Source organism: Eurytemora carolleeae, unplaced genomic scaffold (genome assembly GCF_000591075.1).
Source record: "Eurytemora carolleeae unplaced genomic scaffold, Eaff_2.0 scaffold770, whole genome shotgun sequence".
In the NCBI taxonomy this organism is placed as follows: Eukaryota; Metazoa; Arthropoda; class Copepoda; order Calanoida; family Temoridae; genus Eurytemora; species Eurytemora carolleeae.
In genome coordinates, this window is record NW_019402185.1 from 17,552 (window position 1) to 30,745 (window position 13,194).

The 13,194-nt window shown below is 34.2% G+C and overlaps 1 protein-coding gene across 1 annotated transcript; it reads left to right on the top strand.

Annotated features, from left to right (window-relative positions):
* Window positions 1-697: 697 nt before the first annotated feature.
* Window positions 698-4,532, top strand: LOC111718202 (pulmonary surfactant-associated protein D-like). The gene is made up of 2 exons (XM_023493740.1): window positions 698-774; window positions 4,016-4,532. The coding sequence occupies exons 1-2, from the start codon at window positions 698-700 to the stop codon at window positions 4,530-4,532; spliced, it is 594 nt and encodes a 197-aa protein (XP_023349508.1).
* The last annotated feature ends 8,662 nt before the right edge of the window (window positions 4,533-13,194 follow it).

Consider the following 13,194-nt stretch of genomic DNA (forward strand, 5'->3'; position numbering starts at 1 on the left):
GGATACTTAAGGAAACTCAAGGAAACTCCAGGAAACTCAAGGAAACTCCAGGAAACTCAAGGAATCACCAAGGAAACTCAAGTATACTCAAGGAAACTCAAGGATACTCAAGGAAACTCAAGGAAACTCAAGGAAACTCAAGGAAACTCAAGGAAACTCAAGGATACTCAAGGAAACTCAAGGGAACTCAAGGAAACTCAAGGAAACTCAAGGAAACTCAAGGAAACTCAAGGAAACTCAAGGAAACTCAAGGAATCTGAAGCAATCACCAAGGAAACTCTTAGAAACTGCTTCAGCATTTTAGATTTCCTCCTTTAACCAATAGTTTTATTCTGGTAAAATATTCCCGTTCTTTTGCCCCCAATTTCCTTCTACCCATCCATATTTCATCTAATATCTATATTCTGGTATCATTGTAGGATTCCATTACACAAACTCTATGTCCAGATTCAGGGGAAAATAATCTTCACACCAAAATAACTAAAAAAATTCTAATTTTAAATAGTAAAAAATGTCATATTTGAAAAAAATGTAATGCTACCGGTAGAGAGTCTTTGTAGATTTTTCAGAAAGATGTTTTTTTATTTTTTTTTATTAAGAATCAAATATTGATAAATCTATCCACCCCTGTCTGAGTATTATCCCTGGTCCAGTGGTAATTTTTTCCTAATGATTTTTATCACATTATCCAGCCCATATGTCTGGGCAGGCCCATCATTTGTCAAAACAGAGTGGGGGAGGAGAAAGACTCTCATACATCCATAGATGTGCAATGTGCATAGAATACTAACTGAAGAGTGCCCGGCGTTGCCCAGGGTTTATATTATTACTAATAGTTACTCCCGCCGATTACCCGCGCCTAGTATTAAATTATGATTTTAACTGAAGTGCTTGGCGTTGCCTATGGAATTTTTAAAAATGTCAAATTTGATCCTCCAGCCGTTTGGCCAGCTTTAGCTAGTCTATATGTACAGACTAGCTTGGGAACCCAGTTTTGCCAGAAAACATAAATCGACCCAATTGATTTATAATGTTGTTTAAATCAATCAGTTCAGAGGTTCATATCATGCCTTATGATCGGACAAACAAACAGAGATTACTACTTTATATTTCCAGATGAAAGATGAAAAGAAATGCGAGGGGGTCTAGTTGGATTGGTAGCAGAGATTATAGCTAATTAAACATTCATGTGCTGTAGACGAATTAATTTCCTTTAAACTTAGTAAATTCCACATTTTGTAAATAAAGGATTCCAGGAGTCAAGTCAAAACCGATAATTTTCTAATCCATCTGTTTTTGCAACCTGATAGTGTAAATCTTTGATATACAACAAACTTTGATTTATGAAATAAAGCATAGTTAAAATTTTTAAAATCAAAGGTCTTCGACATCAGGTTGAAATGATGGTTGGATTACAAAATTAAATTTGGGACGAGAAATCACAAATAACTCTTTTTATTATTTCCTGATAATTGTAAAACTCCTTGAAATCATCACAAGACGGATAATAATCTTTAAATTCTCCCCTCCTAGCTAAGAACTCTTTAAATTCCCCCCTCCCAGCTAAGAACTCTTTAAATTCTCCCCTCCCAGCTAAGAACTCTTTAAATTCTCCCCTCCCAGCAAAGAACTCTTTAAATTCTCCCCTTCCAGCTAAGAACTCTTTAAATTCTTCCCTCCCATCTAAGAACTCTTTAAATTCTTCCCTCCCAGCTAAGAACTCCTTAAATTCTCCCCTCCCAGCTTAGAACTCTTTAAATTCTCCCCTCCAAGCTAAGAACTCTTTAAATTCTCCCCTCCCAGCTAAGAACTCTTTAAATTCTTCCCTCCCATCTAAGAACTCTTTAAATTCTTCCCTACCAGCTAAGAACTCTTTAAATTCTCCCCTCCCAGCTAAGAACTCTTTAAATTCTCCCCTCCCAGCTAAGAACTCTTTAAATTCTCCCCTCCTAGCTAAGAACTCTTTAAGTGCTTCCCTCCAGGCTAAGCCCTCTTTTAATTGTCCCCTACAAGTTAAATATTCATTAAATTCTTCCCTTCTAGCTAAGAAATCTTTAAATTCTCCCTTCAGTCCCAGCTAAGAACTCTTTGAATTCTCCACTTCCAGCTAATAACTCTTTGAATTTTCTCCTCCCAGCTAATAACTCTTTGAATTCTCCCCTACCAGCTCAGAACTCTTTAAATTCTCCCCTACCAACTAAGAAATCATTAAATTCTCCCTGAAGTCCCAGCTAAGAACTCTTTGAATTCTCCCCTCCCAGCTAAGAACTCTTTAATTGCGCCCATCTAAATTTAAAAAAAACTCTTTAAATTCCCCCCTCCCAGTTTAGAACTCTTTAAATTCTCCCCTCCCAGCTAAGAACTCTTTGAATTCTCCCCTCCCAGCTAAGAACTCTTTAAATTCTCCACTCCCAGCTAAGAACTCTTTAATTGCGCCCATCTAAATTTAAAAAAACTCTTTAAATTCCCCCCTCCCAGTTAAGAACTCTTTAAATTCTCCCCTCCCATCTAAGAACTCTTTAAATGTTTCCCTACCAACTAAGAACTCATTAAATTCTCCCCTCCTAACTATAAACTCTATGTATTGTCCTCTCCCATCTAAGAACTCTTTAAATTCTCCCCTCCCATCTAAGAACTCTTTAAATTCTCCCGTACAAACTTAGAACTCTTTAAATTCTCACCTCCCATCTAATAACTTTTTAAATTCTCCCCTACCAACTAAGAACTCATTAAATTCTCCCCTCCTAACTAAGAACTCTATGTACTGTCCCCTCCCATCTAAGAACTCTTTAAATTCTCCCCTCCCATCTAAGAACTCTTTAAATTCTCCCCTCCCATATAAGAACTCTTTAAATTCTCCCCTACAAACTAAGAACTCATTAAATTCTCCCCTCCCATCTAAGAGCTCTTTAAACGTTTCCCTCCCAACTAAGAACTTTATAAATTCTCCCCTCCCAACTAAGAACTCTTTAAATTCTCCCCTCCCAGGTAAGAACTCTTTAAATGTTTCCCCACCCAGCTAAGAACTCTTTAAATTATCCTCTCCCAGCTAAGAACTCTTTAAATTCTCCCCTCCCAGCTAAGAACTCTTTAAATTCTCCCCTCCCAACTAAGAACTCTATGTATTGTCCCTTCAGATTAAAAACTCTCTAAAATGTCCCCTCTCTCTACCCTCTTTACCCTCACCTACACTTCTCTGGCACTGGAAAATGGATATTATAATGAAACAGGGATGAACATCACCCATTTTTAAACCTTTTTTAAAAATATTTTTTCAATAATTTTAGGCATAAAATTTAAATAAAAACATTTTTATTTTTTATTTTAAATTTTTAAATGCTTGTATATTTTCCCCTGTAAAAGATCATTATTCATTGTCACCCGAACATATACGTAGGGGGAATAAACTCAAATTAAACTTTTTCCCCGCATTCCTTTAACTTTTTAAACCTCTACCAAATATTTAATATATTCACCCGGGGGTTTAAATAAACAGTAGATACAATGCTTTAAAGTTGATGCTTTGTCGCAGATTTGCATTTTCAAAATTATAAATGAAAAGGTTTTCATTTTTGTTGTAAATAATGTAGATAAATATAAATATTATTTGAACTTTTTTGAATTTTTTCTATTTTTATTTTGTTTTTATTTATTTATTTATTTATAATGATATGTAACATATACATTGTGCAATGTGTGCATATTTGTATGCTCTAAGTTTATCCATAAACCGAATTTAATAAAGGAATTGAGTCTTTGTCTCTAAGGTCCACAACATTGGCTTGCAAACCGATAGGGATTAGAAAATCAGAGTTTGTGGCAAAAACGCAATTCCTTTGAGCTGAACTATATAGCTATCGCTGGTTCAAATCTTGAATCACCGATTCAAAGTTAAAGAATCGTGAGGATTTGAATCGGTGATTCAGGATTTAAACCAACGGTAAGAGGTAGTTCAGCGACCTCGTCATTTCATTAAATTCGGTCCCCGGGGTTGTATCGGTAAATTTGGTCCCAGGGGTTGTATCGGTAAATTCGGTCCCCGGGGTTCAATCGGTAAATTCGGTCCCCAGGGTTCTATCGGTAAATTTGGTCCCCGGGGTTCTATCGGTAAATTCGGTCCCCAGGGTTCTATCGGTAAATTCGGTCCCCAGGGTTCTATCGGTAAATTCGGTCCCCAGGGTTCTATCGGTAAATTCGGTCCCCGGGGTTCTATCGGTAAATTCGGTCCCCGGGGTTCTATCGGTAAATACGGTCCCCGGGGTTCTATCGGTAAATACGGTCCCCGGGGTTCTATCGGTAAATACGGTCCCCGGGGTTCTATCGGTAAATACGGTCCCCGGGGTTCTATCGGTAAATACGGTCCCCGGGGTTCTATCGGTAAATACGGTCCCCGGGGTTCTATCGGTAAATACGGTCCCCGGGGTTCTATCGGTAAATACGGTCCCCGGGGTTCTATCGGTAAATACGGTCCCCGGGGTTCTATCGGTAAATACGGTCCCTGGGGTTGTATCGGAAAAACTCAGTCAAGCTAAATCTTTCTTTATTTGAAATCTTTATCAAATAATGTAAAATACAAATTATAAAATTTTAAATTCAAACTATTATTTTGTCTGGTCTATCTTTTATTCTTCAATCTTGTCTGTTATTTTGCCAGTTCTGTCTTTTAATCTGTCTGGTCTATCTTTTATTCTTCCTTTTTGTCTGTTAGTTTGCCAGTTCTGTCTGTTATTCTGTCTGGTCTATCTTTTATTCTTCAATCTTGTCTTTTATTTTGCCAGGTCTGTCTGCTATTCTGTCTGGTCTATCTTTTATTCTTCAATCTTGTCTGTTATTTTGCGAGGTCTGTCTACTATTCTGTCTGGTCTATCTTTTATTCTTCCATTTTGTCTGTTATTTTGCCAGTTCTGTCAGTTATTCTGTTTGGTCTATCTTTTATTCTACCATTTTGTCTGTTATTTTGTCAGGTCTGTCTGGTCTATCTTTTATTCTTCAATCTTGTCTTTTATTTTGCCAGGTCTGTCTGCTATTCTGTCTGGTCTATCTTTTATTCTTCAATCTTGTCTGTTATTTTGCGAGGTCTGTCTGTTATTCTGTCTGGTCTATCTTTTATTCTGCCATTTTGCCTGTTATTTTGCCAGGTCTGTCTGTTATTCTGCCTGGTCTATCTTTTATTCTTCAATCTTGTCTGTTATTTTGCGAGGTCTGTCTGCTATTCTGTCTGGTCTATCTTTTATTCTACCATTATGTCTGTTATTTTGCCAGGTCTGTCTGTTATTCTGTTTGGTGTGTCTTTTATTCTAAGCGTATTTTTGGTTTTCTGTCCAGTCTGTCTGTTATTTTGCCTAGTCTGTCCGTTATTCTTATTCTGCCTGGACTATTTTACCAAGTGTGTCTGTTATTCTACCAATTCTGTCTGTTAATCTGTCTGGTATCCTGTGGATAAAAGATTTATATAAAGGATCCCGACACATTTAACTCATTATAGACACACCCTGTCCCCACACTAGCTGTCTAACTAACATGCTCGTTTAGCTAACTAGTATTTAGGTGTCTAACTATCTATCTATCTAACTTTCTATCTATCAATCTAAATATCTATCTATTTATGCAACTATCTATCTATCTAACTTTCTATCTATCAATCTCTAAGAACACTTTAATTGCGCCCATCTAAATTTAAAAAAAACTCTTTAAATTCTCCCCTCCCAGCTAAGAACTCTTTAAATTCTCCCCTCCCATCTAAGAACTCTTTAAATTCTCCCCTCCCAGCTAAGAACTCTTTAAATTCTCCCCTCCCAGCTAAGAACTCTTTAAATCTTTCTTTTTCTTCTTCATTCACTATATACCGTATAGAAAAAGATATACAGAGAGAACCAGAATACTGTGGAATAGGAAGCGAGGACAAAATATAGCAATCATAAAAGTCTATTTAATGTTGTTGGAACGTAAATAATTTGACCAGTAGCTTATCAAGTGAAAAGGGTCTGGTTTGTACTCGACAAGTTTCAAGTTCATCAGAATATTAAAGTCCGCCTTCTTAATCCAGATCCTCACTGTACAGCGTACATAATTTGTAGTAGAAACCATTTTTGATCGAAATTTAGAGCATTTTGTTGAAAATTACCGGTTTTTGTAACGATGCCCATTTCAAAGTTTTAGGCTCTAAAACTCAGAGGGTAGTTTATTTACAATCCCCTAGAATCTGCAGTACACTTGTTGACAAACAAAATTATTTTAAACAAAATTTATTTATTTCCTCTTTTGTTTTTACATTTCATTTGTCTCTTTCTCTATCTCAATTTTGATATTATTGCCGTCCTCCTCCTAGACCTTTTCCCCCCGGTTCCTTTTCATAAGATTTTCCTGGTTTTCCCACGTAATTTCTTTTTTTTCTTATCATTCTTTTTTCCCTTTTTTTCGCTATTTTATTCTTATTTCCTTCTCTTTCCCATATTCTTCTTTTTTTCCTCATTTCCTGTCTATTTTTCTTTTTATCATTTCTATATCCCTTCTCTCGATTTCCACTTATTTTTTCTTCATCTCTATCTAACTGTCTATCTATATCTATCTATCTATCTATCTATCTATCTATCTATATGAGGGATTCAAGCTACGTATAATTCTTGCAGTCTGACGCACACTGCCCAGGCAAGCATAAAACACAGGGCTTCAGGGATAGAACTTCTTCACAAAATTTAAACAGACAAATCCCGAAATCCGCAATATTTTCTAGAAAATATTATTACTAAAAAGTAATTTAGAAAATGGTTAAATGTTTATATTTATCCCTGTTTGGTAAACTATCATGCAATACTAGTGTGTAACCAATGAAAATGTCGGAAACAAGGAACAATTAAACCTAATTTGTCGAATCCGTCCAATCCAAATCAACCAAAAACTGCATTAGTGGCTAAACAGCTAACCAGCAGTATATGATGAGGGGGTAAAGGTAGGAGATGAGGGAAAGAAAGGGAGAAAGGGGGTATGCCTTGAGCAAAAGTTTATTTACGACAGGGTTTGAAAGAAAGCCTTCCCAAGGGTGTTAGGCGTTAATGAATTTGAAATTAGTTAACAAATGTTCAGTAAAAAAAAAAAATTTCCGAACCCAAACATATAAATTATTTGGATTGTCTGTTCGTTGATTTGTATCCGATAAACGGCTGAACCGATTAGGTTTGTGAAAGGTAATAATAAAAATCCGCCAATAAATGTGAAAATCTTCGATTTTTTTAATTTTAAATATACTTACGAAGAATATAGTGGCATGTATGACAGCATTGACAGGCCACAGGAACTATGTTTTTGCCACAAACTCAAATTTGTCTAATGCTTTTATCTTTTAACCTTTGGTATTTCAAACTTAGACTTTTTGATCTAACAGATCAAAGGTTAAATATCAAAGGTTTACGACATCGGGTAGCAAAACTATATATATGTAGTGATTAAGAGTTTAGAGTTTGTGGCAAAAACTCATTTCCTTTATCAATAGAAATAATGGCGCGAAGCATTCTAAAAACAAAGTTTAACATTAAAAAAAATGCTGTACAAAAAATAATTGTTTGTGTTTTCTAAAATTTTGCAAATTTTAGACCCAGGTGTCGTAAATCTATCAATCAACCAATAATTAAATCTATAAATAAATTAAATACAATTTATGATACATAAAATAATATTATCAAAATTGTTTCACCCCTCCCCCCTTTCCCTCCAAATATATTCTATACCCCATCTTCTGNGAACATGAAATGAGGCAAATTAATGCCTGGAACTCTGTTTGCAAATATTTTTGCTAAAACACCGCGAAATATTGCATTTGCACAGAGAATTGTCTGAATCTGGTCTAAAATGTAAAAATACCCACCCCCTTTAAACATAAATTAGCGGTTTCTAAGACTTCAATGGTTTCATTTTAACCACGCACATTAATAGAAACTCGAACATAATCTTTTCTTTAAAAACTCAGGGTTTTTTAAAAAGATCCAAACGTATTTTTATCATTTGATCGAAATATCATCTACAGATTTTTAAAGAAACTTGTAGAAAAATCTAAGTTTGATCATTGATTCCTTACCTATATTTATTATAATCCAAATTGATATTCCAACTGCAGTACACATAAAAACCCTGAAAGGATGAGACTTAAGAAACGATTGTATAAAATTTATTCCTTGCAACTATATACGCATACTATATCAATTCTAGACTTTTAGGGCGCTTAGAGCCCATCTTGTATTTCAAGTGTGAACGTACATTTTCTCTTTGTATTCATTGTAAAACAAAAACAAACAAATAGGTTAGCGGATGTTCTAAAAAAAATCGTGGATTTACAAATTTAATGGAAATCGAATTTTGTTGGAGGAAAATTTTAGAAATCTTGATCATCCATAAACCTTTCCTGGGGTCACGTGATGTTTCACACAAAATTTGGTCCCGTTAGGTTCAGACGTTTTGACGTTTGTTGGATACAAACGGACAGACAAACAGGTAAGCATATATATATAGAGTTGTTCAAAGAATTGTAACTACTGAGGATCGTCATGATAGACGTGAAACATTATGTTTAGTATAATTCTTTTTTAATAAAAATGTGAGGAGGTGGGTGTATGTAATGACCCGTGTCTGTATCTCTGAACGCAGCACCCATAAATCTTTAGAACCATATCTTGTCCAACCATCCCCCCACATACCAATCAATGGGGCCTCACAGACGCACACTCTCACACACACACACACACACACATACTTCACTCACTCATTCACTCACTCATTTAACCAGGCATTAATTCATTAATTTTATCATCCTTTCATTCATGCATTCATCCTCTCATCCTTCCTTGCATACACTAATTAATAATTTCATTCATTTACTCACTCAACCACTCAATATCTCATTGACTTAAGTTTTTAACTAATTCATTCACTCACTCATTAATTCATGCATTCACTCATTTATCCTTTCATTCACTCATTCATTCATTCATACATTCACTCACTCCTCATATCAAACATTCACTTACTCATTCACTTAAACATTCACCCACTCATTCACTCACTCCTTCAGCCATAAGTGCATGCCACTCACTCACTAAGTTATTACCAATTCGTTATTATCTCCTATCTATACCCCATTACAACCTCAACCCTTTTAAATCATAACCCTAACCTCTCTCCACTTCAGAATTTTTTTTCATTATTTGAAATGTTTGACCAAAGGTCGAAACCTTTAAATGTAAGTTTAATTTCAAGCAACCCTGGATGTAAAGATGGCAATGCTTGATCTACAACGATGCCATTAAAAGCTTTGTCTAATTGATATATGGATAGATTAATATAGATGTAGGTTTTCAAGGGTACGTACTACGTACCGTTACAGAGTAAAGTTGAAATAGATGTATGGATAGATTAATAAAATAGATGTATGGATGGATTAATAAAATAGGTGTATGGACAGATTAATATAATAGATGTATGGATGGATTAATACAATATATGTATGGCTAGATTAATATAATAGATGTATGGATAGATTAATATAATAGATGTATGGATAGATTAATATAATAGATGTATGTATAGATTAATACAATATATGTATGGCTAGATTAATATAATAGATTTATGGATAGATTAATATAATAGATGTATGGATAGATTAATACAGAAAAATGGTTGAATTGACAAACTAAGGATAGATACAATGAGAACCAGAAAACTCTAGAATAGGAACCAGAAAACTCTGGAATAGGAACCAGAAAACTCTGGAATAGGAAGACATGAAAACAATGATTAAGTGTATTGTTTTAAAGCAAATAGTAATAACTTGAGTCTGAAAGTCGTCTTCCTATTCCAGAGTTTCTGGTTCTTACTGTAGATAGTTAGATAGATAAATGTGAGAATAGATAGAAAGATAGATAGTTAGAGAGATAGATAGTTAGATGGATAGATAGATAGATAGAAGGATAGATAGATAGATAGATAGATAGATAGATAGATAGATAGATAGATAGATAAATAGATAGATAAATAGATAGAGAGATATAAAGATAGATAGATAGATAGATATATAGATAGATAGATAGATAGATAGATAGATAGATAGATAGATAGATAGAAAAATAGTTAGATGGATCGATAAATAGATAGATAGTTAGATAGATAGACAGAAAGATAGATATCTGTATATAAATTTGGCTTGTCTGTCTGTTTGACTGTCTGTCTGTCTGTCTGTTTGTATCCAATAAACGTCAAAACGGCTGAACCGATCGGGCCCAAATTTTTTGTGAAAATCCGCGAATTATTTTTGTTTTGTTTTAAGATGTACACAAAGAGAACATGTTCACAATTAATTTAGAAGATGGGCGCGAAGCGCCCTCTAAGGCTAGTATAAATAGATAGATATATAAATAGATAGATAGATAGATATATAAATATATAGATTGATATATATATAGATAGATAGATAGATAGAGTGATATATAGATAGAGTAATAGATAGATAGATAGATAGATATGGAATTCTTGAAATATTTACCCTTTTGCCCCGGGCTAGGGTACTATAGGCTAGAATCTGGTCCAAGCACCCTTCAGCCTAGGCCATTCATACCTTACATAGATAGATATAGATTAAATCATTGATAAATATATTCATCGATAGTGTCCGGTCTTACCCGTGGAATTTTGAAAACTTTTGGAAAAAATTATTTTCGATTAAAAAAAATGTTTTAGAAACTTTTCTTTTGCCTATGGTTTGGTTACCCCAGAATATCCAAAAAATGTTCGGTCAATTTGGTTTAGCCGTTTTACCAGCTACAGCTAACATACATATATATCATCAGCGAAAAGCTTCTTTACATAGAAGATACAAATATGAATAGATATAAACAAAAATAGATAAATAGATACATTGATAGATGTATCGATAGATAGACAGATACATAAATAGATAAATAAATAGATTGGTAGATATATAGAGAGGTAGATATTTAAAAAAGGCTGATAGATTCAGTGTGAATAGATAAGTAGATAAATAGATGGAAAGATAAATTGTATTTTTCCTAAAATCTATTAAAATGTTAATTGCAGAAAACCATACTTTTAGAATCTTTATGAGAAGTGCATTTGAACCCTTAAAAATATTACTTGGTGAAATTATTAAAATTTATAAATAAAAAAAAAACATAATTTAATTCTATGTGGGTTACCCTGTGTATAAATGTATAATATGTTCTCCTAGATGTAGGTAAAGTTAATAAAGCCTAATGTAGAATAGGTAAAGTTTTGATTCCAAGATTTATTGCCCAAGTTAGAGCCATTACATTTATACACTATACTTATATTATATATATACAGTACACAACTTACATTACAATTCATATATAATGCAGTACAAGGTTCTGTACACAGCATATGCACGTTACGGTACAATAACACTTTGAGGAATACAATGAGACCTGCATGTAAACCTGTGGAATAGAAGGACTACTGTCAGACTCTATTTAGGATCATAAATAGTCCAATAAACTTACACAGATCCAAGTTACTTCTATAACTTGATTTTTAAACTACTATATCTAAAATAATTGCTCAGACAAGGGTTGAAAGTGTGAATCTGGAATATAACTCCGTGTATAGAGGATCAAGGGTTGAAAGTGTGAATCTGGCATATAGGGTTGAAAGTGTGAATCTGGAATATAACTCCATGTATAGAGGATCAAGGGATGAAAGTGTGAATCTGGCTTATAACTCCATGTAGAGAGGATCAAGGGTTGAAAGTGTGAATCTGGCATATAACTCCGTGTATAGAGGATCAAGGGTTCAAAGTGTGAATCTGCCATATAACTCCGTGTATGGAGGATCAAGGGTTGAAAGTGTGAATCTGGCATATAACTCCGTGTATATAGGATCAAGGGTTGAAAGTGTGAATCTGGCATATATAACTCCGTGTAGAGAGGATCAAGGGTTGAAAGTGTGAATCAGGCATATAACTCCGTGTATAGAGGATCAAGGGTTGAAAGTGTGAATCTGTCATATAACTCCGTGTATGGAGGATCAAGGGTTGAAAGTGTGAATCTGGAATATAACTCCGTGTATAGAGGATCAAGGGTTGAAAGTGTGAATCTGGCATATATAGCTCCATGTAGAGAGGATCAAGGGTTGAAAGTGTGAATCTGGCATATATAACTCCGTGTATAGAGGATCAAGGGTTGAAAGTGTGAATCTGGAATATAACTCCGTGTATAGCGGATCACTTAAAAGTTCTTTTAATATAAAGACAAGCAGTGCTATGCACAATGTACATTTGGTGTATATTTTGTGTATGTTTTTAAAAATAGAAACTATATAGAATATATATATATATAAATATATATATATATATATATATGNTAGGCTTTAATGTCAACACGGACACAAGCTCCAAACTTTCAATGCCAAAGCAATGGGTATGATCTTATCAGCTAATATGTTTCAACAAGGAACAAATTACTTCTCTCATCGTAATCAGAGCAGAGTATATTCCAACTAATTAGTATTTTGATATCTAAGTTACATTTTAAATTTAATGTACGTATTTACAAGATTAGCGCGGACAGTTAAGCTAATCACAATACAGGTTTTCACGTATTTACAGACGTAGCTAGGCTAGGTTAATCGCATTATAAGTTTTGCGTAGCTAATGATAAGCGCATTTGGATTTACAGACAATGTACAACGTATTATATCTAGGTATGTTCAGATTAACAAATATGGGGATTTCTTCGATACTTGCTACAACAGGATACTGGATAAAAGATAAAGGATACATAATGCAGAATACAGGATTGCAGGATACAGGATACAGAATACATGATACAGCCACAGGTTATATAATACAAGATACAAGGTACACATGACATAGAGCACAGAATTTAAAATTGATAAGATAAGATATATATCTATCTATTTATCTATCTATTTATCTATCTATATATCTATCTATCTATCTATCTATCTATCTATATATCTATCTATTTATCTATCTAACTCTGTATATTTGTTGGTTTAAAGTTTACTAGAGCTTCTACTATAGTCTACTAGTGGATACATCATGAATATTAATTTACCAGAGACACCTTTCAACCCAACATTATAAAGTTCAACTACTAGAAGGGGGGAGAGATAAAAAACAAACTTGAATCCCCGGAGGATCAAGGGTTG